A 27,549-nucleotide genomic window follows, 5' to 3' on the forward strand; every position below is an offset into this window, starting at 1 on the left:
GTAACAAAGAAGCCTAAGAATCTTTTTAAAATTATGGGAGTCAGGCAAAAAGGGCAATGCATTAGAATTGCTACTTTTAGATTAGGTGGTGAACAAAAACACAATTTAAGATCCACAAGTGGAAATATGGGCCACTTACAACAATCTAATCTTGGATGATCATCAGCAAGAGGATTATGCCCTACTGTTCTTACTTAATAGCTACAATTTAATCTTGTATAACTTCTAGACCATTTTCAAACAGGTTATATTGTCAGATTACTGTGCCTCAGGGGAAGTTTTAACAGTCAAAGAGAATGTATGAAAAAGCATTTCCTTTTGTTCAAGTCAACTAATTGAACCAGACGTACTCCATTTTTCAAAACCCTTTTCCAAACCATGTCTAATTTTATGCATTGCTGTCATAGTATGGCCATCTTGTTGTTGATCTCAGGTATTCCAGTATTTAGGGACTATTTTTATACTGAAAGCATTCCATATCTTTTTCTGTACTTTTGCCATTCCATTATATACTTGTATACTGTGGTCACAACTATATAGGAATTCAAGGGTCAGATAAACAATTGATTAAATACAACACTGATAAGACCATTACATTACTTTCTTGTTGAGTATAACTTCACAGTCAACAAAGTTTGAAAGGATGCTATATTTGAGATGCAAATGTTTTTACTGAAACAGGCTCCCAACTTACTTCTGTATCTGTGAAAAGCTCATGATTATGCTGAAGGATGGCATACATGCAATGGGCAACTGTAACTGCATGTTTCCAATTGTGATAGGGCACACGACGGTAGTTCTTCTTTACGGACATAGTAAAACGGCAAAGTTTTTCTAGTTCAAAACTTTAAAGAAAAGAAAGTGATAAGACAAAGGAAATGTTTAAAGCAACATTAACCCAAGTGAACGAAAAACAGTTTCCTAAAAAATTATTTAATCCTCCATCAATATCTATTGCTTTATTTATTTCACTTAAACCCTGCCTTTCTTCCCAATGGGGACCCAAAGCAGCTTACATTGTTCTCCTCCATGTTATCCTCACAACAACTCTGTGAAGGTTAGGCTGAGAGGGTGTGATTGGGCCAAGGTCACCCATTGAGCTTACATGGCAAAGTGGGGATTCAAATCTCAGTCTCCGAGATCCTAGTCCAACACTCTAACTACTATACCACACTGATTACAAAAACTCAGAGAAACACTTCTTATTTCAATTTCCCTCAGAACCACTGGGCCCAGATAGTTAGTATCTACTCAAAGTAGGAAGTGTTTCTGATCCAGTAAAATTGATTTCAAAAGCAAGTTATATTTTGCCAAATATGAACCCAACATCCTCTCTCACTCCATGAGAAATAGGATTTTTGACTACTGCAGAGATATGACATGTTTTTATTTAAGAACAACAACAGGTAACTTAATGTCATTCAAAAGATTTTCAAATCACACAGAATACTTCCAAAAATGCCACCAGATGTGGTAGGAAATGGGAACAGTTCAGAAATCACTGCCCAGCCAGCAAATCCCTGAAGAAGGAATGCTCACCAAATAAATGTCAAGTCTGAAAAAGGAAAGCAGATGATCCTGAAGTTCTGCTTGGGCACCAGAAGGCTCACTTCTTCACATTGGGACATAGCACTGAAGAAGCAGCTTTCTTAGTTCTCAATGGCTCCCTTCTGTCAGTTTGTAAGGAGACTGACTGGACCTATCCTGCTTCATACCTTGAGAGTTTTATAACAGGCCCTAAGCAGCATTAAGGGATGTTTCCCCTCTATTTCCCCACATGACTGAACGCAGGCTTGGGAGAGCATAATTGCTATCTTACGTCCCAGCAGCAAAGCTGCACACTCAGAGAACCTCCCAAGACTTAGGTTTTGCATCTTTACCTGCTGGAATTAATATCCATTAAAATTTTGCTCAGAGTCCAAAATGGTGATACAATTTTGATTCCTTATTTAAACACCCACAGTTTTAGTGTCCATGTGGTAAACCCATTGCATACATAGATCCATTATCTTTGATGCAGGGGACTACTTCACACTTCCACTGGGGATTTCTTGAGATGCACCCACTAATGGACAGGAAAGCCCCTACATATACCCAGCTGAATGTCTCACAACAGAGCCCCGCAGAGATTTTAAATTCATGCATGTAGTCTGAGCTAAAATGTCTCCAGGTATTATCTTAGCAATTCTTATCACTTTTTGTAAAACACACACACATACATATTTTGAGGCAGTAGAAAAGAGCAAGAGTCCAGTAGCACCTATAAGACTAACAAAATTTGTGGTAGGGTATCAGCTTTTGTGAGTCCCGGCTCACTTCTTCAGGTACAGTGAGCTGTGACTCACGAAAGTTCATACCCACCACAAATTTTGTTAGTCTTATAGGTGCTACTGGACTCTTGCTCTTTTCTTCTGCTACAGACAGACTAACATGGCTATCCATATTTTGAGGGAAAGTTTTAGTAGATAAAGGGCATTGATACGAACCCAAGTACTATATCCAAGCTAAAGTCACAGTTTCATATTTCCCCCCCACTCCATCTTTTCACAGCTGGTCCAGGCTAAAAACTCTAATTACCCTTCCTCCAAAATATCAGATTCCATATAAAGGCTCAATGCTGACATCAAAGCAGTGCATTCTTCGTTCTTCAAACTCCCTTCCCTGCAGCTGTTCCTGCATGTGCAAAATGGGGCAGACTTACATGGCAGGAAAGAGAACTACCTTTCCTCTAAGGTAACAATTCCAAGTTAAAATCCATCTAATACATTTCACAATTTAAATTTGAAAGTTTCCAATCATTAGTATTTTCATATTGATCTATGAGCTTTAAAATATTTCCACAATCTTTAGTTAACGCATCAGTCATAAGATTTCAGTGAAACACTTGCCAGTAAGCGTGCTTGCAGTTACAGACTGAGTATACTCAGATTTTTAACCAAATCAAAATTTAAACAAGAAACCACACTGAATTCTATTTCTAAAAATTTTATTGGTCACTCCCCTTACCAAATTATGAGACCTATGACAATAAATAATTATAACTCATATGAAGTTATAATTAGTGAAGTCTACATACTGATTTAATATACAGAGTATTAACAAACAGATGTATAGAGAATAAACACTGACAGTAGCATGTTAATATTCCCCAAGAGAACTCGGTCCAACATGTAATTTAAACTCTTCCATAAAACTGTTTTTTTAAAAAACTGCTATTTCCTTTAGGAATTAATGAACATCTGTTTAAAATATTTACAGTGCAATCCTAAGCAGAGTTACTCAGGTCTAAGCCCATTGATTTTGATGGGCTTAGACTGGAGTAACTCTTCTTAGGATTGCACTGTTACTCTGAATATCTGTTTCAGTAGTAGTCATTCTAGCATCATGAAGAAGGCAACTCAAATTCACTAAAGACTTTCTGACAGAATCGTCTAGCTTTTCAAAAGCTCACTTAATCAAATAAGAGAAATAACGGAAATCTCTGAATTTTTCTAGTAGATAGTCTTCTGGTTGAAAAGTTAAGGTATAGAAAGGCACTTGAGCATTAGATTTTATTTTAACTTTTCCACTGACTATCTTAAACATAATAAGTTTTTAAGCAGTTTAATCTGAGGAACATTTTTACAGTTTTTTATTTTTAAGAGAAAAAGACAGTATACAATATATAAAGAAACATAAAGTATATAACAGCATGTTTAATCTGAGGAACATTTTGATAAGACTGATTTATTCATAGGTCTGTTATGTCATCCTTCCATATAACTTTAGACGTAAAAGTCCAATAGTATTCAAATAGGCCAAAATTGTAATTTGATCTAAAATTGATGCCAAATTACAAAAAAGATTTACATTTCTATATCCAATTAACGTAGTAATAATAACTGCGCTTATGTACCACTCTTCTAGACAGATTAGTGACCCACTTGGAGTGGTGAACAAGGTCAGTGTTATTATACCTACGATAGAACTGGGGAACTAGAGCTGAGACAAGTGGCTTACCCAAGGAATACCTACTAAGCTCATGGCAGTAGTGGGATTTGAATCAGCCGAGTGCTAGATTCGCTGCCTGACCACATAACCAATATGCTATAGCAACCTGCAGGAAAAAAAATCCTAGGATGGTTTAGATCTACCATGTAAACAAGAAGCTCCTTAGAGAAAATTGCACTGAAATTATAGCATTGGTTATAGAACGTTCATCTTAGCATCAGAAAAATCTGATGGCATGTGATAAAACTTTTGTGAGTTTTCTTTTTAAAGATTCCTAACATTTTAGTTAGCAATTAATGAACACTTAGCCAAAACATTCTTTAATTCAGGATATTACTCAGACTACAAGTATCAGAAAAATCCTAACAAAATTCCTAGCCTATAACAAGCTCAAATTTTCCTATTAAGATGATGATTAATTCACAGTGCTACAAGCATGGCTGAGATATCCAGCCCTCAACACAGGGCAAATAAATATGCTTTCCCATATAAAAAGAAACATAAAATACAATGCATATAAAGATATAAAACATAAAAAAATATAAAATACAAAGATATAAAACATAATTTTAGTTCCTTTAATTCCCACCCCCCATCTCTGGAAAAAACCCTTCTATACTCAAAGACAAAATCATCGTCCTCTGAGCCAAACAAAATCTGTAAAAAGAAGAAAAAATTCCCCAATTAAAAGCTCTGTGGGGCTCTGAAGCATACATAGAGATCTGCAATAGCTGGAACTGCTCCATTCACTTTAACACTTTTGATGCTGAAGTGACTGGTACAGTACTTGCGTGTGCATAGTTCCATGCACATATCGTAATTCCCACACATGCACAAGAACTGTTAGACTGTGGTTACTGTTTTTAAGGTATGCAACATGCAAGTGCAATTGATTATATGGGTAGCTCACACCTATCAACAGGTTTCTATGTATGTGAGATAACTAGGGCTGTGCATGGGGAATATATTCGGGTTTTGGAATACCCCAAAAACCAAAGCAGCAAGCCGCTTTGGCTTCAGATATTTAAATCGCTTTGATGTGCTCTATAAAGATTCAGAGCATACTGAAGTGAGGAGGGAAGCTGTCTCCTAGCCCCCACCCTGCCACTTAGTCCCCCCAGTCTCCTCCCATTCAGTCTCCCCATTCTCCCCACCACCACCCCACCCCAGTTACCTGGCTGTGGAGCCAGGAAGACCAGCTGGGCAGCGGGGAAGGCTGGAGCGGGTACCTCTGATGCACAAGCTGCCTCTGCCACCACAGTGACCAGCTGGGCAGCAGAGAAGGCTGGAGCCAGCACCTCTGCTGCCAGCGCCGCCTCCTCCTCTCCTCCTCTGCCACCAGGAAGGCACAGGTAAGTGAGGTGGTGGGAGGGGAGCCCTTTAAACTTCAACTGGCCCCCAGGGGAATTCCCCGCAGGCCAGTTGAAGCCCAGGAAAGGCCGCAAAGGTTCGCGAAGTGACCCAAATCGCTTCGGGAACCTTTGATTTGAGGTTTCCGAATCAGGGCCAGCATGCTGGTCCCAATTCAGAATCCCTAAATCTTTACGGAACGGGTCCAATTCAGGCATTTTCCCCAAATTGGATATCCAAAGCGCACACCCCTAGAGATAACCACACTAAGTTAAACACTCCATGGCTGAAACCTCTTGCCTCTCCAACACCTTGTGAAGCATCAGAAAAGAGTTCCAGGATACCAGCAGCACATGTTCATTGTATTGCTGGAGAGGTGAGAAGGTGTGCCAGCTGAGTAACTAGGGTAAAGGAGAGATCCAACTTCCAGTGAACATCAAGGCCTTCAAATTCTGAAGTGCAATCTAGTTGCTGATTTTGACATTTGTCTTTATTTATAGTTGCTGATTTTGACATTTGTCTTTTTTGAGAAAATACAAAGGAAATGCATACAGAAAAATATTCAAGAAGCATAGTTCTTTTCAAGCCCCTGGATGGCACTAGCTTCCATAACTTGACAGGAAAACTTCTGGCCTCTGCCATATTTAATAGCTGTTTGATAGCTGCCTGTGATATAAAAATCACAGGCTCCCTGGATTAATGTAGCCTGATCTGCATCAGTAGAATTCCAGCAGGCTGGGCAGAGTGTTGCTGAGTCCTGCCTGGGAGATTGAGTCATGAATGGAATGTTCATGCAAATGCCAAGGGCTGGAGTGATTAATTTACTGCCTCTCCTGTTGTGGGCATGCAGCCGTGACAAGAAAACATCCTGCTGAGTCACCTCAATTAGCATATTCCGATATCCCCTCCTTCCATGACTGAATCCCCACCCGAAGATTGAGAGCCATCAATCTGCACTGGTAAGTTTCTAATTTCTCTCTGGGAACATGAGATCAAGATCTAAAAATTCATCAACTCAGCTCCGGGAATATTAATTAGCAAACTGCTTCTTTGTGAAGCACCAGGAGATACTCTGCATTAATTTTGTCACACCCCGGCAACACCGATCAAAGGTAATCAAACCTTTGTCATTCCCAGGAGATGACCTTTAAAGTCTTTGTCCCAAAGGCTGAGGGGACTCCCCAGCCTCAGGACACGTTTTGCCCTATAAAAATCCTGGCTTTGCCCCCATTCAAATTGTACACACTTATCCAAGCATAGTGCCCCTAGAGTCTCTCTCTCTGAGCCCTCCTCCCTGACCAAAGACGCAGGACATTTAAAGGCCTCTTCCTCCGTGGACTACTCTACTCTACACTTCACTTTGTGGATAGGTAATATACCCCGAATCCCTCACTCTATTCCAGTCTCTGAGTAATTTCCTAGGACTCTGTGTGTTTGTGCAAACTGTTTTTATTGCTTCTTGTGTGTGTGCATTTTTCCTCTTTAAATAAAAATAGTCTTTAATTCAAGCTCGCCATTCTCGTCTGATGCCGTGGGGAGGAGACCCCATAAAAACTGGTGGAGAATCCCATTGCTACCCCTCTTTCATAGCCTTCCTCCTTGCCACTAATTCCTCCCTCTTACTTGCAAGGAGTCCTATTCTGGTAACAATATCATCAAGTAGTCAGTCCTTCATCATATACAAAAGAAGGCTGTGATTACTAAGAGCCAGCACAGGTTCCTCAAGAAAAACAGGGTTTCTCACCTGTAACTGTTGATCGTCGAGTCTCTTCTGTGCAGACACACATAGGGACTGCGCAGGCGCAGGCCAGCCGCGGAAAAGATTTTTCTAGCTTCCAGAGATGTGAAGGGGACGTTCGGATCCACCGCGCATGCGCGTCGGTGTTCCCGCCAATTTTGAATGCATATATATCCGAACGTCCCCGGCATTCCCTCAGTTCACCTGAGCCGCCGGAGAAACTAAGTTAACGAAACACTCACAGCGGGGCAGGCGGGAGGGAATGTGTGTCTGCACAGAAGAGACTCGACGATCAACAGTTACAGGTGAGAAACCCTGTTTATCGTCTTCGTCCTTCTGTGCAGCCCCACATTGGGAGAGTAACTAGCATCTCACCAATGGGGGCGGGTGTGAGTGTCTACTTGAACAAGGACTGCAGGACAGCTGTGCCAACAGCCGAGTCACGTCGTGCATGCACATCCACAGAGTAATGCCGGATGAAAGTGTCCGCAGAGGACCATGTCGCAGCTTGGCAGACGTCCTGGAGCGGCACTCCTCGCAGGAAGGCAGCAGAAGCAGCTTGCGCTCGAGTGGAATGAGCGGTAACCAACAAGGGACACTGGACTCCAGCATGCTGATAGCAATGTTTAATCGTAGACACAATCCAGCGAGAGATGGACTGGGCAGAAGCAGGTGAGCCCTTGCGAGGGCCAGAGTAACACACAAACAGGGCAGGAGATTTCCTGAAACATTTGGTGCGGTGCAAATAAAACAATAAAGCACGCTTTACATCCAATGTGTGTAGTGCTCGTTCCCCTGGGGATGAGGGTGTTGGAAAAAAGGAAGGGAGGAACACCTTTTGCTGTAGGTGAAATCTTGAGACTACCTTAGGCAGAAACTCCATGCTAGTGTGGAGCATGACAGTACCAGGGAAAAACTGCAGAAAGGGAGGGTCACACCGCAGGGCAGACAGCTCCCCAACACGCCTAGAGGACGTGATTGCCACCAGGAAAGCCACCTTCTGAGTGAGCAAAGGCAGGGGGCAGGAAGATAGAGGCTCAAAGGGCTGGAGCATCAGTTGGGAGAGAACCAGGGAGAGACTCCATTGTGGAATGGGATGGGCCCTAGGAGGGAAGGTCTTGAACAGGCCCTTCAGAAACTGCTTGGAAAGCCAGTGAGTAAAAACGGTCTTCCCATCAATCTGCTCATGGAAGGCAGAGATTGCAGCCATGTGGACCTTAACACTGGAAAACGCAAGGCCCTGGGAGCAGAGATCCAGGAGGTAGTCCAGGATGACAGGAAGCGGGCAACTAAAGGGAGAAACCCCCTTTGGGGCCAACCACCGGGAAAAACGTGACCACTTCCTCTGGTAGGACAACCTGGTGGACGGTTTTCGGGCATTCAAGATCACCCCAAGCACCCCAGAAGAGAGGTTCACTCCCGGTTGCCCAGAAGCCAGGCAGCCAGATTCAGTACAGCCACATCGTGATGCCACACCCCGTCCCTGGTTAAGAGGTCCGGGGCGTGAGGCAGGGGGAGGCATCGCCCCTGGGACAGGAAGAGCAAAAGGGGGAACCAATCCTGGCGAGGCCACCGAGGGGCAACGAGGATACAGTGGGTTCGGTAGGCCCTGACCCTGGAAAGAACCTTGTACAGGAGCGGAAAGGGCGGGAAGGCATAAAAGAGCCCTGGGGACCAAGGTATTTGGAAGGCATCCCCTAGGGAGTGGCGGCCAATGCCGGCCCGGGAGCAGAACAGCGGGGCCTGTTTGTTGCGGGCAGTGGCGAAGAGGTCGACCAAAGGCGTGCCCCATGTGCGGAAAACCTGGTCGAGGTAGACCCTGTTTAGGGACCACTCGTGCTGAGGCAGAAACACCCTGCTCAGCGCATCTGCCGAGGTGTTGAGATCCCCGGCAATGTGCACGGCCCTGGGAAGGACGTTGTTGGCCACGGCCCAATTCCATAGAGTCGTTGCCTCCTTGCAGAGCTTGAGCGAGACCGTTCCCCCCTGCTTGTTGAGATAGTAGCAGGCCGTGGTATTGTCCGACAGGATCTGAATCTTCCTGTTCCGAACGGCATCTGCAAAAGAAGCGAGGGAGTAACGGATCGCCCTAAGCTCAAGAAGGTTGATATGCATGGATGCCTCAGATGGGGACCAGATGCCCTGAGCCGAAAGCTGTCCACAGCGCCCCCCCCATCCCAAGTTGGAGGCATCGGTATAAACTGTGACCTCAGCTAGGAAGGGGCCGAAAGGACAACCCTCAGACAGGTTTCCAGGGACAGTCCACCAGGCCAGAGAGCGCAGCACCACCCTGGGAATGGAGAACTTCTGATGCTGGCCCATAGTGAGGGGGTTGTACCTCCGGACGAACCAGTTTTGCAGAGGCCTCATATGCAGGCGTGCAAAGAAAACCACCCCAGTGGAGGAGGCCATAAGGCCCAATAACGTTTGGATCAAAAGGGCAGTCTGGTAACGGTTATGCAGGAAATGACGGGCTAAGGAAGAAAGCCTGGTCAGGCGATCTGGGGGCAGGTAGGCTCTGCCCCGTGGTGAGTCTAGATGAACCCCAATAAACCTAATGGCTGTGCCCGGAGTAAGGATGGACTTATCCCTATTAACCACCAAGCCCAACTCAGCCAGTACAGACAAAGTGAGGGCAATATGGTCCTGGAGAGAGTCAGCTGAGGGTCCCACTAGGAGCCAATCATCCAGGTACGGGTAGATAAAGCACCACCTGGACCGTAGGTATGCCACCACAGTGGCCATGCACTTCGTAAAGACCCTGGGCGCAGAGGCCAGCCCAAAAGGCAACACCGTATATTCATATACAGAATCCCCATAGGCAAACCGCAGATACTTCCTGTGGCCCTCAAAGATGGAGATGTGGAAGTAGGCGTCTTTCAAGTCTAGGATAGCTAACCAGACGCCCACCTCTAGGAGCTCCATGACCCGTGCCAGGGTCAGCATCCGAAATTTCTCAACCTTTAAATAGCTGTTGAGGCCCCTAAGGTCCAAAATGGGCCGGGAACCTCCATCCTTCTTATCCACAAGGAAGTACCTCGAGTAAAATCCCCACGGGGAAGCAGCGACATTGACCACCCGGACAGCACCTTTGTTAACCAACTCTATAACATTATTGTGCAACATAACATCACAACATGGAGAACAACGGGGAGGGAGAGAGAGAGGAGGTGCATCTGTAAACATTAACTTGTAACCATGGGCCACAATGGACAGGACCCAAGTGTCAGAAGTAACACGTTGCCAACAGGGCAAAAAAGGCCGAAGCCTGTCCAGAAACTGGGCAGCAGAGGAGGTGTCCTCGGAGGCCAACAGGGGAGCGTTCAGGCTTAGTCAGAAGACCGAGGGCTTCTGCACCGAGGTCGAAGGCTTGGGTGAAGAAGGCTGTTGCCTGCCCTTGGACCGGCCGGAGCGCCTGGAAGAATGACGCTGCTGGGCTGAATAGGATCGGTGACCGTAGGACTGGCCCGAGAAGAAGCGCCCTTGACGCTGCTGGTAAGGTTGGTAAGGGGCCTGGTAGGATCGGAACCGACCATAACGATACCTCGGACCCGATGACTGAACTGAGGGGGCGACTCCGAGGGACTTGGCCGTCTGCTGATTCTTTTTCATCAGGGAGAGGGATTCATCCGTCTTCTCCGAGAAGAGCTGGGGCCCCTCGAAGGGGAAATCCTCCACTTTCGCCTTCTTTTCAGGCGGCAGGGCAGTGGACCGGAGCCAGGCGTGTCGACGCAGGACCACCGAAGTCGCCATCGAGCGCGCCGCGGAGTCGGCAGCATCCTTGCCCGCTGTCATCTGCTGTTTTGACAGCCGTATGGCCTCTGCCTGAAGGGCCTTCACCAAGTGGCGGCGATCCTCGGGGAGATCGGAAAGGTAAGAGGACAGCCGTTTCCAGAGGAACAGATTGTAGGACCCCATAATGGCCTGGAAGTTGGCAATACGGAATCCCAAAGACGCGGACGAGTAGAGTTTCCTGCCCATGCCATCCAGCTGTCTGCCTTCTCGGTCCGCCGGGGCCGACGAGGAACCGGAACGGAACCGAGCCTGACCCTCCTCAGCCACGATTGAGGAGGGTTTCGGATGACTGAAGAGGTATGGGCAATCATCCTGCTTTAAACGGTAGTACCTCTCTACCTTCTTTGCCGTCGCGGACACGGACGCCGGTGTTTGCCAGAGCGCGAGAGCGCTGTCAACAAAATCCTCCACAGGGAGAAACGCCACCGACGCGGGGGACCCTCCAGAGCCTCCAGAGCCTCCAGTAGCTTACTCTTGGGCTTGGAGGTCGTGGAGGAGACGTCTATCTCCAGCGCGGCGGCCATCCGCACCATCTGCTCGGAGAACAGCCTGTAGTCGTCATTCGGAGACGATGAACGGGGCCCACCCACGGTGTCATCCGGGGAAGGATCAGAGGCCGCGTCCGAAGAGCACTCCGACGGGGACGCCAGACCTTCCTCATCCTCGGAATCTGAAAACTCCGGCGAGGTTTGTGTCGGAACCGAGGACCGGTGAGCGCTCGGGGCCGACGGACAAGCCGCAGGAACCGACGGTCGCAGAGGCAAGCCAGGAGGTGGAGGAGCGGATGCCGGGAGCCCGACTGACTGAGCCGGAACAGAAACCACCGGAACCGAAGGATGCTGCAGGAAGGGCAGCGACTGCTGGAACCACGCCATAAAATCCTGCCAGGAGGTCATGTTCCCAATCCCCGCGACAGGCTGGCAAGGGGGCAGAGGAGCAGGCACCGGGGCGGGCCAGCGAAGAGGCATCGGAACCGACGAGGTAGACGGCAATGGAACGGAGGCCTCCGAAGGCGCCGGGGCGGAAGGCAGGGAGCGTTCGAATGACTGGAACGGTTCCGCGAAAGATGGGAACGACACGAATTCCTCGGGAACCGACGGAGGAGGCGTGCAAGGAGGAGACGGGGTGTGGAGACTCACCACATCGTCAGGGATCAGGACCGGTCCAGATGGAGTACCAGGGCGCACAGTCGGAGCCGGGGATAAAGCACGGCCCTTGGCCCTCGATTTCGCCTTGGCCTTCTTGGGCTGGGGTTCCGAAGCAGCCTCTGCGGCCGAGGGCTTGGAGGAGGACTTCGGCTTGGATGCGGAACGCTTCTTGGCCTTCCGGTCGGAAGGACGATCCCCGGAACCGGAGTCAGGTCGGGCCTCCGGAACGGGTTGCCCCATCGGTTCCGTGGGGAGCTGCTCTGGCGACTTACGAGACGGCGCCGGCGACGGAGCGGCGGAGCGGGGTCTATCTCCCGAAGAGCCGGATGGCTTGGGGGGGGGAGAAGGTTAGCATCCCACAAAAAGGCACGGAGCCTGGCCTTCCGATCACTCCTTGCCTTCGGGGTGAAGGACATACAGATGGAGCAGCGCTCGACAACATGCCCCTCGCCCAGGCAGATGAGGCAGAGCTCATGGCCGTCCGAGTGCGTCATTTTAGTGCCGCACTTAAGACACTTCTTAAACAAAGAAGTTTGGGACATAATGAACGGTATCTCCCACTGACAAGGGGAAAAAATACCGACCAGAAGATCACGATCCAAAACTCCGAAGAGACGCTGAGAGGATAAATGCTAGACAATAGAACCTTTTCGTACGGCGGCGAAAAAGGAACTGAGGGAATGCCGGGGACGTTCGGATATATATGCATTCAAAATTGGCGGGAACACCGACGCGCATGCGCGGTGGATCCGAACGTCCCCTTCACATCTCTGGAAGCTAGAAAAATCTTTTCCGCGGCTGGCCTGCGCCTGCGCAGTCCCTATGTGGGGCTGCACAGAAGGACGAAGACGATCAAGACATGTCACACTAACTTCATCTTTTTTTCATAGAATTACTTCTTTGGTGGATTGAGGAATGGTGTGAAAACATTCATCACACACAGAACAAAGATCCCTCCTGTGGTTGGGATATATAGAGATGTGTAGTGTTCCTACTTAAGTCTGACAGTGCAAGCTCTTTGTAACGAACAAACCGTGGATGTGGTATGCATGTAACTCCTGTGAATTTAATAAAGTTATTCAGGAATGGAGGCTTAAGCAACACCCCTGTCCAACGAGCTATAAATAGTCTTCTTGAAGGGAGGATAACAAGTTTCTGCTCTAGAGGAGCCTAAACAAGGGTGGTCAATCAGAAAACATATCAATAAACTTGTCTATAGGCATGATCGAAGAAAAATAGTGACAGAGTTCCAAACAAAAATAAAGGAGTGAAATCTGTCTAGAAGTGCAGAAGGGTGCTAGACCCAGCATTTGTTAGTTGTTCCTTGTCTCACTATCCCCTTGGTAGTGTGACAATAAATTGAGAGATAGGGGATTTGACCCTAAGATTGAAGGTAGGAATACCTTCCAAGCGATGCTGGTACGTTTAAGGGCATTGCATACAAACTCAGGCGGTACCCAATGGGCCAGTATCAATGACAGCAAGCGACTGTATGGTCTGGTAATTTCCCTGTAACTGGCTTAAGGAATCATATGCTGTTCCCTAAAAAAGACAACAACATGCCCTTGAATGGAACATTCTCAATCATCCTTTCTTATCCCCAGGGAGCGCTGTTAAGCATAACCGGGTTTAACACCTGATAACTACAGCTGAAGCTCTGGACCTGGCTAAGGACTTTATAGTACGCCTTCCAGCTGTCCTCTGCTATTTGGCTGATTAATAGCCTTCTTTGATGGCCCCACTTAGGGGCTCTGCGTTTGTCAAGAAAAGACCTGAGTATAAATTGTGAGCTCCTCCTATGAAAGGAATTGCCTGAGCTTTAAGGTTTTGAGAATGGAAGGTGCAGACGAGTCTAGTTGCAGTCAACTGAATATAGTCTATCTCCCCTTCTGCCAGTCCAAGGCAATAAGAGGGCAAGACAAAAAAACAGCCTTAAACCTCCTCAGCAAGCAGGAAAGATGTGTAAGGGAAGTAAAGATGACAGGGCAAACAACCTGTTGAAGGTTGCAGCATTTCTCGATCTTCCGAGGAATAGTAAAAGTAGAGGAGGGTTGTTTTGCACCAGCTATGAGCAAACTGCAACAGATCTTCTGTTGGTAGGAAGGGCTATGGGAGCAGAAGAGACGGAACAAAAGCATGCAAGGCTTACTCATAGGTCTTGATTAGAGGTTGAAACAATGTGGGATCATTTTCCCACTGTCAGTTGAACTCAAAGTAAGCACAGACATGGTGGAGGCAGAGCTAGGACCTACGAGGAGGGAGTGGACGAACGGCTTGGAGCTGAAAACAACTGAAATCACTCCAACAGCGAGAATGCTGGGGCAACTAGTTTGCAAGTCACGCCAGTTATATACAGGCATCACGGTTGCTGAAGACGGAGATGATGAAGCCCCTGAGAAAAATATAGGAGCCAGTCACTTCCAGAGTGAGTAAGGCGCATTAAGATCCTGAAATGGGATGTGAAGCGGCGGGAAAATCAAGGCAGACTAGTGTCCTCTACCAATACAGCAAAAGGTTATGTCAGGCTTTAAAGCAGGCGGAGCATTCCTGATTGAGTCAGATCTGCTGAATGAAGCTCCCTGCCAGAGAAAGGGAAGGGGGGAGGGGGGATAGGTCATCATCTGACCAGCATCCAACAGGGCTTAGTCGGAACCGACTGATTAGTCAAAACTGGCAGTCGGTGCCTCCTGTTTAGATTTGAAATGTAACTGTTGTTCATCTAGGTTTTCGTGCAGTCACACATTTCCTCCCTCCTGCCCCGCTCTGGCGGCTCAGGAGGACTGAGGGGAATGGGGGTGCTCCGCCCTCTACTTGCGTTCGGCAGGAAACTCCTGCACATGCGCAAAAGGGGCAGAGCGCCCCCTTCTGGTCATTTAGAACTAAAGAATCTTTTCTGGTTGGCAGGCCTGCACAAGCGCAGTCCCAATGTGGGACTGCACTGAAGACTGTAGATGAACCAAGTGAAGAGAAAAATGCTTAACTATTTTTGTATTCAGCTTTTCAGAAGTAGAATGGTTTCTTAAAACTTTGGTCAAGACGCCTTGTTTTCCTAAGACATTCTTTAGCCCACAAACTCCCCCTTTTCTGCTGCTAGACGCTTTTCTTGAGAACGGAGCTGCCTTTTGCTTCCCGAATGCTCTGACCTTGCAGATTAGATAAGACATTCCGAGCAAGAGAACCTCCATGGCCGGACAGTATGCCAATTAACATTCTTGCTTAACGGAACTAATTGCACCTGCAAGATAGGACGTGGGTGTCTCGGACTGCATCCTTGCACCTAACTCCTTTTTGCACACAGTCACTGTTGACTATGATATCACCTTCTCGCTAGCTGATTGGAGAATGGGCCCTCCACTCTCAGGTGGCGAGAATGGCATAAAAAACCCATTATCCATAATGAAGATTCAGACCTGTGTGGGTTACAGTAACTACTATTGTAACTCGCTCAGTATCTCAAAATCTGGCTCTGTCTGGGTATGGACGTTCCTGAACCCATCCATTTTGCTGTGCTATGAAGCCTGACTGATTTGCCTCTGTGACCAGAGATTTTGCCTTTTGCCTCTTGCCAACTTTGAAAATCAACTTCTGCTTTGATATTGGTATATATAAGTTAGAGCAAATAAAACTATAGATATTTTTGTTTTAATCCTCACAATATGTCTTGTATATTTTGATGTGACCGTGCACTTTAATAAATAATTATATTATACTTTGTGTTTGGGTGTGTGACTTTGGGGTCCCAAAACTCAAGGTACTTTGCCGAACCCATTTTTGCAAGTTCGCATGAACCATCTACCTTGTAACTAACTTTGTGAACTCTGCCTGCAACAATATTCTTGCGAGGTAGACTTTGCTACATTTAGCTCCCTTATAGGCTTGGGGGGGTGTCCCTCCCCTCCGAAAGCTTTAGGAACGCTGAGGGACTGGTGGCAGAATTTGAGGGCATTTGAGGGGCTTTCCTTCTCTTGCTAGTTTGATAATTTTGTTTAGCCTGGCTGACAGACCTTTGCTGGCTCTTCCCCTTAGCTGGGTTGAGGCACCAAGGGCATGTAGCCGTGACAGCAAGTGTTTTGAAGTACTTCTTTAAACTTTCTCTTATTACCATTTTCAAAATATTTTTCATAGAACAGCGGCCTAACATCTACTTTTTCAGTAAGTGTTTTGCTTTATATTCATATAAATAGACATCAGATGCTGTGCATGGAAAACCCCCTTAATGTAATCATCATTAACTGGAACTGCAAGCACTACTTCATATGAATTGTCATCATCGCATACAAAAGAAAATAGCTCTTTAGAGAAAGAAGGATAATATTGGTATAATAAGAGTTCCTGTCTGAACAGAACTCACATGTACAGCAGACTCAACAACAGAGAACAGAACTGGAAGTAGAATCCTTTAAATGAAACGATCCTATACAATCCTAGGCAAAGCATTGCATAATAGTCAAGAACTTAAAAACTGGCCAAAATCATTATAAAAAACATTTCAATTAATGAATTCCTACCAGCCTGCCCCACAACATTGATGGACCATATGGACAAAAATGGCTGGCCAGAAATCTTCATAGGGACTGATATCAAAGTGGTACCTGTTATAAAAAATAAAATCAGTTAGAACAAGACACCTGCATACATATTGATGCTTATGAATACAGAGTCGCTTCCGCTGCAAATAAATTTCTATTGCCTCAGCAGATGTTTTTATTTATATCTGATGAATACCTTCTTCTTGACTAATACAAGCTATCACCAGTGTGAAATAGAGGTTAGATTGTTGGAATAGGTTGTGGGAGAACCAGGTTCAAATCACCATTCTGCTAAGGAAACTTGCTGGGTGACCCTGAGCCAGTTACACATACTCAGCCTAACATACCTCACAGGATGGTTGTGAGGGTAAAATGAAAGGAATATAATGTGAGTTGCTTCAGGTCCCTATTGTGGAAGAAAGATGGAGTATAAATGAGGTAAATAAATAAACTTAGGATGCGTTTACAACTGAGTGCTTTGTTATTGAACAAATGTAATATGTACTTTGCCGTCGACATCTTTTGGAGGAAACATTGACTTGCAGAAGGTGCCTCAAGGTTCTCAGCTGGGGCAGAGGGGTTATCTCTGTTCTAACTGCCACAACTTGGAACTCCAGCCTCCTCTCTCTTTTTCAGGCTAGGCAGGGTGTGTGTCACTGTCATGTCTGTACTCATACATCCATGTCATTGTCTAGTGCTGACTTCAGGGAGCTTTTGAAAGCAAGTTATGGTATTAGCAATATAACATTGGGGTACAGCAACAGTGCCGCTTCAGTGCAACCCTTCTTAGTGTCTAGACTTGATAGGTAAAATATATGAGTAGTTCTCAGGACTGGTTTGCGCCAAAAGTTATGTTTTACTATTGGGAGGGGGAAAGGAGTAATTGTGCTCTATAATAGAATGATTTTTACATGTTTTGAGTATTCCTGTCAACCTGCTGTTACTGCTTAGTTGCTTACCTTGCTTCTGAGTAATCCTATGGACATATCTGTGGGAATGATCTGATTCCTGAATAAAGCCTTTTAACCAAGAACCTGGATTCTTGCTGTAATGGTACAGGGGTCTATCTGCCATAGCCTGTCATCCATTGCCTGACAGTCACTAAAGAAGTTATAAATCAATTCTGCATAGACAGAGGAGCCCTCACTCAACAAAGATGGCAACAAAGGACTGCCATTCTGTCCTGGGCTGTAGTTGGTCTCTAGTTTGCACATGAACAAACACTGGGAATTGAATTATCACCCAGGACAGAATGGCAGTCCTTTGTTACCATCTTTGTTGAGTGAGGGCTCCTCAGTCTATGCAGAATTGATTTATAACGGTTATTTGGAGCTTCACTTTTTTAGTGACACATTAAAACATGCCTGGCCTGAAAAAGAAAATATGTGTTTTATACTGATATAGTCATAGTTTTATGTGTGCATTAATATAATTTTGACCACTGAAGAAAGGGCTGAAATGCATTGGGGTTTTTGGTTACTATACATGTATAACCATATTTTGATTAGCTGATATTGGATGTGTAACTTCACCTTGTTACTGTATACTGAGTTTTTAAAGGTACTTCATATATGTTGTTTTTAATCTTAAGATTCTGTGAACTGTGTAATAAATAGTTGTAATTCATTTTATTATTTTGCTCCTCAACCTTTTGCTTCCTGACTTGATTTTCAGGTTGGTTCCTCCCCTTTCCCCCCTTCTCTTTTTCTCTAATGATTTTAAAAAACCAAGAACACAATCCAAACATTTTAAATTGTATTTTATCTCTTCACTCAATATTGTATTTTCCTATCAGCATTCATAACCCCATGTTGAGGCTCAGAAAGGTGGAGCTGCTTGTCTTTTCATTATTAATTCCTCCTGCAACGTAACTGTTTGCAGCAGGTGTTCTAGTTCCCTTTCATTGAATTCAATAAAATATTAGGGTATGTTGGATACACTGCATTGCATAGCCAGTCTGTTAGATCTGAAAGCAGCTTTTCTGCTTATACAAATGATTAAGTATATTTTCAAGATCTTTTCTTATGTTTGGAAAGAAAGCCAATCATATTTATAAATTAAAATCTTTTTTACTGAAAACGTAACTTTAACATATCTTTTAATATCAACCTGCCAAAGATAAATGGAAACTTGCCTTATTCAAGGTGACAGTGCTAGGGACTTTTACCTTCCAGCCCCAAAACGTGGACCTCTCTTCTTCAAGCTAGTTGGCACCATTGTTGCAGAACTTCTGGAGAAATCTACACATTTTTGAAGTCTTTGAACTGATGCATTAACTGCATGGTTGATGATGGTGCCATCTATGATTGTTTTAGGAAGTTTCTAATATTTTAAATGTTGTTACTATTATTGTGAACTAATTGGGGAGGGCTGTTCAGCACCAGAAGATAGCAGAAGAATCTAATAAATGAATTAATTACTGCAAAGAATAGGTAAGTATGAAGATATTTTGAAAGTGCATTTATTTGAAAGCCTACTTTCACCAGTTGACTTTCCTGCATTGGCTAAATGAAACATACGTGCTGGAGAGCACTAAAAAGCAGCATTAGAAAAGGGACTTTAGAGAAGAATTAGAAGGTATCAGTTCTGTGACTACACTACAGTCTAATTGTTTGATAATGGTAACAACTACTATATTGCTGGTGCTCATGGGAACTAATTTGAAGATTATTGAGAGGCACTGCAAAAACGTCAAAAAAATAAAATTTACTCCCATATCAAAAGATATTGCATTAAAACTCACAGTTCAATTTCTTGGGCAATATTTGATGGAAGTATACAGTCCATGAGGTTTTTCCATTCTTCTGCTGTACAAACACTATGATAGGAAAGCTTCTCCATAGTTACACGGTAAATACACTCTGAATGGTGAATTCTGTGGTACATCTAAAATAAAAGATTTTTTTAAGAATATGAGACATAGCCATCTCCACCAAGGTTAAGCAAACCAGCACAACTTGAAAGTATAATGGTGTTTTAAAAAGAAGTAATACTATTTTGGTTACTGTCATATGATACCATGAGCATTTTCTATGAAAAAGACACATTATTTTAAACAATACCATTTCAGAAGGAATCAGCATAATTTTATAACTTTCCAAAATAACACCATTTCAATCAAATTTGCAAAACTGGTTTGATTAAACAAATATGATAATTATTAATTAAAATTAATAGATCTCAAATTGTTGTTAATAATTTATACAACAATATTTTATCAAAAGCAAGTCATTTATTTTTGTTTCCCTTCGCTGTATTTGTGTAGTGCAACTTACGTTAGCGCAGTGTAAGGCTAAAGCACAAAAGACTGCGAACATTTTAAAGTTGTTCTCATCTGTTTTAGAGAAGGCACTTCCACTTAGTTTGTTCACCATTTGTACAACACCTATCACACTTCCTCGGCTCACAATTGGCATACATAAAATGTTTCTGGTGGTGTAGCCTGTGTAGAGGTCTACTTCTCTGGGGAGTTGAGAGGAAAAGAAAACAATTAGTAGATATTTGTCCCATAGATCTGAACGCTTTCATCCTCTTGTCACATGACTACCTTGTAAGTCTTTGGAATTATATAGAACTTTTAACATTCAATGTATTTTAGAGTCATTATCCTATAATCCTTGCAACAACCCTTTAAAGTTGGTAAATACTATTATTCCCTTATCACAGATAATGACTTAGATTAAGAGAATGTGGCCTACCTCAGTTCATGACTGAGGCAACATCCAGCATCCAAAACAGAACTTATGATTTATAACTTTATGATTAGTTATGATTCATAACTAAGTCATGTAGCTATGCTTAACTAGCTGTCCTATCGCTACCTCTCTGATCAGTTGAATTATGGCGCTAGTAATATATAGCTGAGAAAAATCTAAGATAGAATTATTAGCAACAGTTGAGTGAATGGGATACATTAATAACTTCCAATATACTGATATAAACAACTGGTTTCATCATAGTGGGAAACCATAGCACATATCCAATTATGAATACGACATCACAGTATGAATAAAAAAATATACAATGGAGCCAGGTACTGAAAAGGGGAGATGTTTCTACAAATCTGGAATAAGTTCCAAATTTGCAAAAAAATCTCAAAAGTTAAACAGCTAGGGAGAGTTTTAACCTACTTTCCAATAGAAAAGCAATGTGTGTGTATAGGATTTCCCCTCCCCCTTGAGTCTTCCCTTGTTTCTGCCTAAATCCATGAATCTGTTGGGCAGATAATTCAAAAGTAAGAGGAAACAACTTTTATGAAGCAGGAATTAAATGCACTATGCTTCTGAATACACCAGTCCCATTAACAATATACTTAAAGAATTTGACATTCACAACTTTAAGGCATTCTCAAACTTAGTTACTTAGCAATCAATGGCATGGAAGCTATCATTTCAAAATATTTAATGTCCACATTAACCATTAATTAACCATTTTCTTTTTATGTTAAAAAGAAAACATTTTAATGTTGAACTGTAAATATACACTTAACATTCCACTTGTAAGAGAGAGCTGGTGATTATTTATCTATAAAAGAAAACATGTTTATTTTTTTAGGCCACCTGAGCCTAGCAATGATGTTTATGGAGCAACAACAAACTAAACTAAACTAATATTCATTCTAGAAACAGTTCCATTAAGTATCTTGCCAGAAATATCTACTAGGGGTGTGCACCAAGAAAATTTCCATTTCAGTTTTGGTTCTGGGGGTTCTAGAATAATTCTGTTCCATTGCTAGTTTGTTCCAGGTGAACCAGTACTGGCTCAGGTCTGATCCATTTGGGTTTTTTCCCCATGTCTTTTGACCCATTGCATGCATGTTGGTCACACATGCATAAATGCACGCTGTTCTTTTTAAGGGCAAATGGGGATGGGGAAACAAGGCTCTGGGGCAGCCGTTTTCTCATTTAACCAAAAACAACATCAACCATTAGTTTCCCTCCTAATCTAAACCATTCATCCACTGAGTTTTTCTTCTAGCACAACACACAGAATAATAGACCCATAGAAGGCGAGTGTCACTGGGTAGGGCACCAGCAGCGGGGTATTTCTAAGGAGAGTGCTCCAACTCGTGCAGTGCAACAACATTAAAAACAATCCTACTTCATGTTTTTTCTTTTTCTTTCATGCCAATAACGTATTACTTTTACATTCTCCTGTTGCCTGTCGCTGCTATGTTTCCTTATGCTTTGTAGTTTTGTTCCCACAATGACAGGCGAATCTAAATCCTTCCCTTTGATGCTCTGTGTTCTGCTGCAAAATGGAGCATTCTCATTACCAATCATCTCTATCACCCAAGTGCAGGCAGACAGGCAGGCAGAATGATTGGCTAAATTCCACCCCTCACCCCCGCCCTGCCCAAACAGTCCTATGTTTTTTCCCATACGTTTTCCTTTTGCTTTGGGGGCAGGCAGGATTGTTTTTAAAAGAGCAGAATAGGTACAAGATTGCCACTTGCGCATAAAAAAGAGCCCTGAAAGACTATGGTAGCAGTCCTAAACAGGCCAATAAGTCCCATATTGTTCAATAGTTCTTACTCTCAGGGAAGTGTCTTTTGAATTGCAGCCTATGACTGAAGTCTCTCTTCCAAACATTTCCAAAGCTGATAGGAGGGGAGGGGTCTCCCACTACAAGGACCTGATTGGCAGGAAGGAAGACAATGCCATTTTCTGGGTAGCAACAGGGTAGGGTGGGGAGATCACTCATATGCACTGGATTCTATCCTCCTTTCTGCCAACAGAGTCAATAATGTAAGGACTCTCTCCACTTGGGATCTGACTGGTGAATGCTGTTCAGGAAAAACAAGATGCTGCCCTGGGAGGGTAGTCTAGTGCCTGCCTGCTGCTGGAAGGTACAAAACAAAATGAAACACACAAACTTTTGGGTGTGAGGGACTCATTACAATTTAGTTTCCTAGATTTGGTTCTTGATTCCAGAAACTGCTTTAATGAGCCGAACCAGTAATTTTGGTGTGTATTTTTGACTCATTTTTTCTATTCTGCACACCGCTAATATTTATGATATAATAGTAAATTTCTGTTTCTTCTTGTAGGTAGGAACAAATGTTGTAAAGAAACCTGGAATAATACAAGTACACTACTAACTGCCTTTATTTACTACAGTCCTAAGTGTAGCCCACTAAATTCATACCTGTTAAACCGTGGATCTGCATAGGCATCAGGAATGTTGAGGACTTCACCCGTTCTTGCTACTTGACCAGCAATTCCTTTTTCAATAGAAAATCTGTAATAAAGACAAGAGGTACGCTTATATTGAGTTTTTTTTAATGGCTATACAACAATCCACCCAGTTTACAATGGACATACTTTTATTTTTTATTTACTTCATTTCTCACCAGCCTTTCTTCTCACTGGGGACCCAAAGCAGCTTACATCATTCTTTTCTCCTCCATTTTATCTTTACCATAGCCCTGTGAACTAAGCCTGATAATGTGTAACTGGCCTCAGGTAAGCCAGCAAGCTTCCATAGGATTCAACCATGGGGCCCCAAATCCTAGTACAGGTGTGCAATCTGGGATACATGAACCAGCAAAATAGAGTGGATTCCCATCCCACCCCACAACCCACACCTGAGCTCCAAAAGAGCTTTTCAGGTGGTCACCAACTGCCTTTTAAATTCCACAGCTCCAGTGAGGCTCATCCCTTCAGCTTCAGTTTGAGTCCAGGATTCTCTGGTTTGACACTGGGACTCTGATTTGAAGTTGGATCCCTTGCTTCACTTTGGTTCTGTTGGGCTTTGTTGGTTAATCTTGCATGGGAGTGGGATTTGCAATGGACTGGCTTTTAGCCAGGAGTTCTCTCTGCTTAAGGTTTCCCTTTGCCTGGAAATCCTTGGAAATGTTTCCTCCATAGGAAACAAAGGAGAATGGCTTGGGGCAGCTTGTTCAGGGGCCCATAGAATTGGACCCTGGGGTCCAATCTTCCTGTAAATGTGGGGGAAGAAGTCTTTAGTGAATAGTCAGGAGTAGATTCCCTGCAAATTTGGCAGTTTCCCCAGACAGTTTTCCCCATAGGGAATAATGGCTAGATAAATTCAGGATTCTCCAACTGGATTAGAGAATCTTACCTGGATTTCAGGGATGTTGAATTTTTCGTATCTCTGAAACCTGGAACTGGATCACCCAGATTTTACTTAATTATTTATTTAGGTGCACAGCTCTAGATCTTTGTCTGACACTCTATCCATTACAACTCACTGACTCTAAGAATCTTATGTAAATTTTACCTTGGAAAGATGCTTTAAAAGACAGTAAGAAGGTCTGGGAATAATGGAGATATCTACTGGTATGTGTGTGCACATGCAAATGTGTAATAAATGTACAGGTTCTTGGCCTCTTTGACTGCTTGGACACATCAAAGTTTCACATTGTGAACACCTTGATCTCATAGTATGGGAGAGAGCATTTTTTCCTGATTTTCTCTCATAATGCAGATCTGTACCTCCCCTCAATGCTGTTCCTGAGGGTCCGCTACCCCCTCAGGAGCAGCATGCCAGGGGCATTTTGGCAGCTGCAGAAGGCAGGAGGTAAGAAAGTCACACAGCATGATCAGAGATCCTTTCTTTCTGTGGAACTCCTCCATGGATTCCAACCCACTCTCCTACTCCTAAGTTCATGAGTCAAGCTGCTGATTCAGTAGCTGTACTGTAGGTTTTGATAAAGGACAGGCAAGACTATAATATAGAACATCTCTTACACCACTCAACTGTACAATCAACCACTTAATTGCAATGACTTGAAAACAAATGTTTTACAAACATTTAACAACAGATTCCTGCTACTTCGTTTGGAGAAAAGCACAATAGTGACCTAGTCCTTTGCACACTTAAGTCCAACAATACACCACTGTAAAGATATATTAGTTATACCAGTGCAACTGTGTCAATATTAGAATCAGAACTGGGTGATTTGGAAGGGATGAATAGGACTTTGTATATTAAGCTTCCGTATACCAGGGTTCCAGCCAGAGTAGTGACAAAGATTCACAAGCAAAGAGGCTATATAAAAAACAATGTCCCCACCCCAAAATGTCATGTGAATTTAGAACATGCAAGTAGGTACTCTGGCAATGGAAACAATTGAGATAACTATTACAGATTTATAGGTGAGGCAGGAAAATGAAAAAGCCTCAGCCTATCATTTAAAAATAATTAAATCCCAGAATTATTTGTATGGTAGGTTACACTAGGAAGGAGAGGATATTTTGACTGTCAATAATTGCAAAACAGATCCAACCTCTGAGTGTACTGTACTACTGTGTCAGTGTAAAGAGGCTGAGTCAGAAGAATAAAGACTTTGAAAGTACTATGGATTGTAATTTTTCTTCAGTATTTAGTCTGTGATACAATGAAGAAAGAACACTTTTCACATGCAATTAACTGCATGGCTTGATAATTATTAGATATGTGTCCTCTTAGGAAGCATGCCTCAGGACTCCAGACTGAAACAGCTAACAAAGCAGCAAGTCCCACTTATTTGGAGGAAATATAGGTGTATAAATATTTAAATTAATAAAATAATAAGAACCTCCATCCCACTCTTCAAACTGAGATATAAGGCCAATGTACCCATCAAGCTAAGCGAGGGAGGGATGTTTTATGCCTTAAAGAATTCCATTTGCAGAGATGCCTGAAGGCCAAACTAGACATTTGCCACAAATCAGGATCTAGCCACAAGCTGGGGCAAAAAGCATCCACTGGTGCTGTTTTGGGTCAGAAAAATGGTATGGGGAAAGCCCCTCTCCCTCTCAGTCCCAATCCAAATTATATCTGCCATGTGCCTATGGAACTATCAGTCAGGAGTCCAGATGGAGGAACTCAGACTTGACTCATCTAGTGTAGTCCCTAGATGATTCAAATCTCTTATTCTCCTCTATCTGCTGGCTACTGTTTATTGTTTCCCAATCTTTCCTTCCTCAATACATACTAGAAGTATCTAAAACAGGAGATACTGAGTAAATGTTCACTTTGGTAAGATCCCACAAGGCACTAGTGAGGCCAGTACGCAACCATGACATCTACTGGTGAATATCAATATTCCAATAATGGATGATGCTGGCCAGAGAGGGCAGTGGTTACAGCATCAAACCAGGATATGGGAGTCCCAAGCTTGCTGACTGACCTTAGGCCAGTCATTCAGCCTAACCTATTTCATGGGGTTGTTGAGAAAATAAAATGGAAGAGAGGATAATTATATTGTATGCTATTTTGAGCCCCCAGTGAGGAGATAAGTGTGTATATAAATAAATAAACACTTGTGACATTTTTTGCTCAGAACTGAGCTCTTTAGTAGCACAGATAGAAACTGTAGCTAGATTTCCACTTGAACACCTCATAGGTAATCACACATATTGTCTCAGTGATTATTCTGTATCATCTCATTACACATGAATCTCAGTATAGACATGAGGGGTGTCACAGCTGGCTGAGACCCAGGGAAGTTCTCTGTAGGCTGCCACCACTCTGGTACAAGTTTCCTTGGAAGGGCCCAGAGCACCCAACCAACCCCTTCTGTTTACTCTTTCCCAGAAGGTTTGATTTATCATGTGACTGAATGAGGCATGAGGACCCAGGCAGAATAATAAAGAATTTTATTCAAAAGGTTTATTAATAACAGGTGCTCAAAACTTAGTAAAATAAAGAGAATAGTAAAGGTTGGTGAATAAACAAACACACCCTAACACATCTATCTAGACTGTTCTTAACTGTCTCCTAGTGACTGGCTTCCAACTGTCTCACCCCTTCTGGATGAGGGATCACTCCATCTGCAGCAACCTCTGCTCAGCTCCGCTCCCTAGGAGTGAACCCCCTCCCACTGGTGTGAGGCCTTTTATCCCTTCTCTCAGGCACCATCCCCCTACTTTCCTATTGGTGCAATTTCCCCTCAGAATCCCCTCTTACCCAATCACAGGGTCCAAAGGGAACCTCATCCCCAGGCAGAGCAGATGTCAGCTGGCCTGGAAACTGGGAAGGTACCAAGTCATGAGTCAGAGTGGGGATGACTGAATGACAGCTCCCATACCCTGGAGAGCAGCAGAGATAAGAGGCTTCCTGAAAAAAACTCCCTGCCTAATCTCATCAATGCCTTCCTCCACCTCTCCTCTCCCACTTACCTAATCAAAGCTATTCAGCACATCTGATAGCCTTCCTGCCCGGTACTTAACAGGTCATTAAGCAATATTTTTACCTATAGTCCATCCCAGATGCCCTGCACTGGATAACCCAGGTGAACCTGATCTCGTCAGTTTGCAGAAGCTAAGCACGGTAAGCCTCAGTTAGTAACTGGAGATCAGGGTTGCAGTGGCAGGCAACAGCAAACCACCTCTGTTAGTCTCTTGCCATGAAAGCCAACTATGACTTGAGGTCACTCTCCATCACCATCCCAGATACTCATATCAAACCTTTCCCAATTTATTGTCCTCCCTCTGAACAAGCCATTAACCTATTGTTCTTAGGAACAAGACGTCAGTTTTGCCCCAGGGTACTTTTTTGCCCTATAATTGGGCTTCCCAGCCATGTACTCAGTGTGCATGTGTTCTGGATCCATACACCTACTCTCAAGTTTTCTTGAGCCTTCTTCTTTTCCTGAAATGCTGGTCATTTTGCTGCTGCTCCCATGGACCCCCCTTTCTTCAGGACTGGTAATTATCACCCTATCCCAAATTATTTTCTCCAGATCTTCCTTTCAAGTGTGGAGCTCCAAATTTGATACAAGGAAGCAGGAACAGCGTGGAAGTAAAAAGCTGAAACGTTCTAAAAAAGAGGCTTGTGCAGCCTGGGGCTTTTTGGGAGCCCTGAGTGATCATGTAAGCCTTGCCAGAGAGGCAAATGTAAAACTTGAGCTACAGGCTCAGGAGCTAGACAAGCTAAGAGTGGAGACATTTGATTTGCTTGTCAACAAAGGTACTTTTGCCTCTGCCACCCGAGACTCTAGGCAGGATTTAGAGGAAGATTTAGCCCACACTCAGGCTGCTGAGCACCAAGT

General features: G+C 43.9%; 1 protein-coding gene across 1 annotated transcript in view; it reads right to left on the bottom strand.

Annotated features, from left to right (window-relative positions):
* Positions 1 to 27,549, bottom strand: part of PDE10A (phosphodiesterase 10A) — a 92,676-nt gene that overhangs the window by 18,640 nt on the left and 46,487 nt on the right. The window contains exons 9-13 of the mRNA XM_054977032.1: positions 22,698 to 22,790; positions 19,826 to 20,012; positions 19,294 to 19,436; positions 16,530 to 16,613; positions 695 to 845 (exon numbers count right to left, since the gene is read on the bottom strand). Coding sequence (XP_054833007.1) covers positions 695 to 845; positions 16,530 to 16,613; positions 19,294 to 19,436; positions 19,826 to 20,012; positions 22,698 to 22,790 — 658 coding nt within the window. The remainder of the gene's footprint in view (positions 1 to 694; positions 846 to 16,529; positions 16,614 to 19,293; positions 19,437 to 19,825; positions 20,013 to 22,697; positions 22,791 to 27,549) is intronic.

The sequence above is a fragment of the Eublepharis macularius genome, chromosome 1 (assembly GCF_028583425.1).
Source record: "Eublepharis macularius isolate TG4126 chromosome 1, MPM_Emac_v1.0, whole genome shotgun sequence".
NCBI classification, from domain to species: domain Eukaryota; kingdom Metazoa; phylum Chordata; class Lepidosauria; order Squamata; family Eublepharidae; genus Eublepharis; species Eublepharis macularius.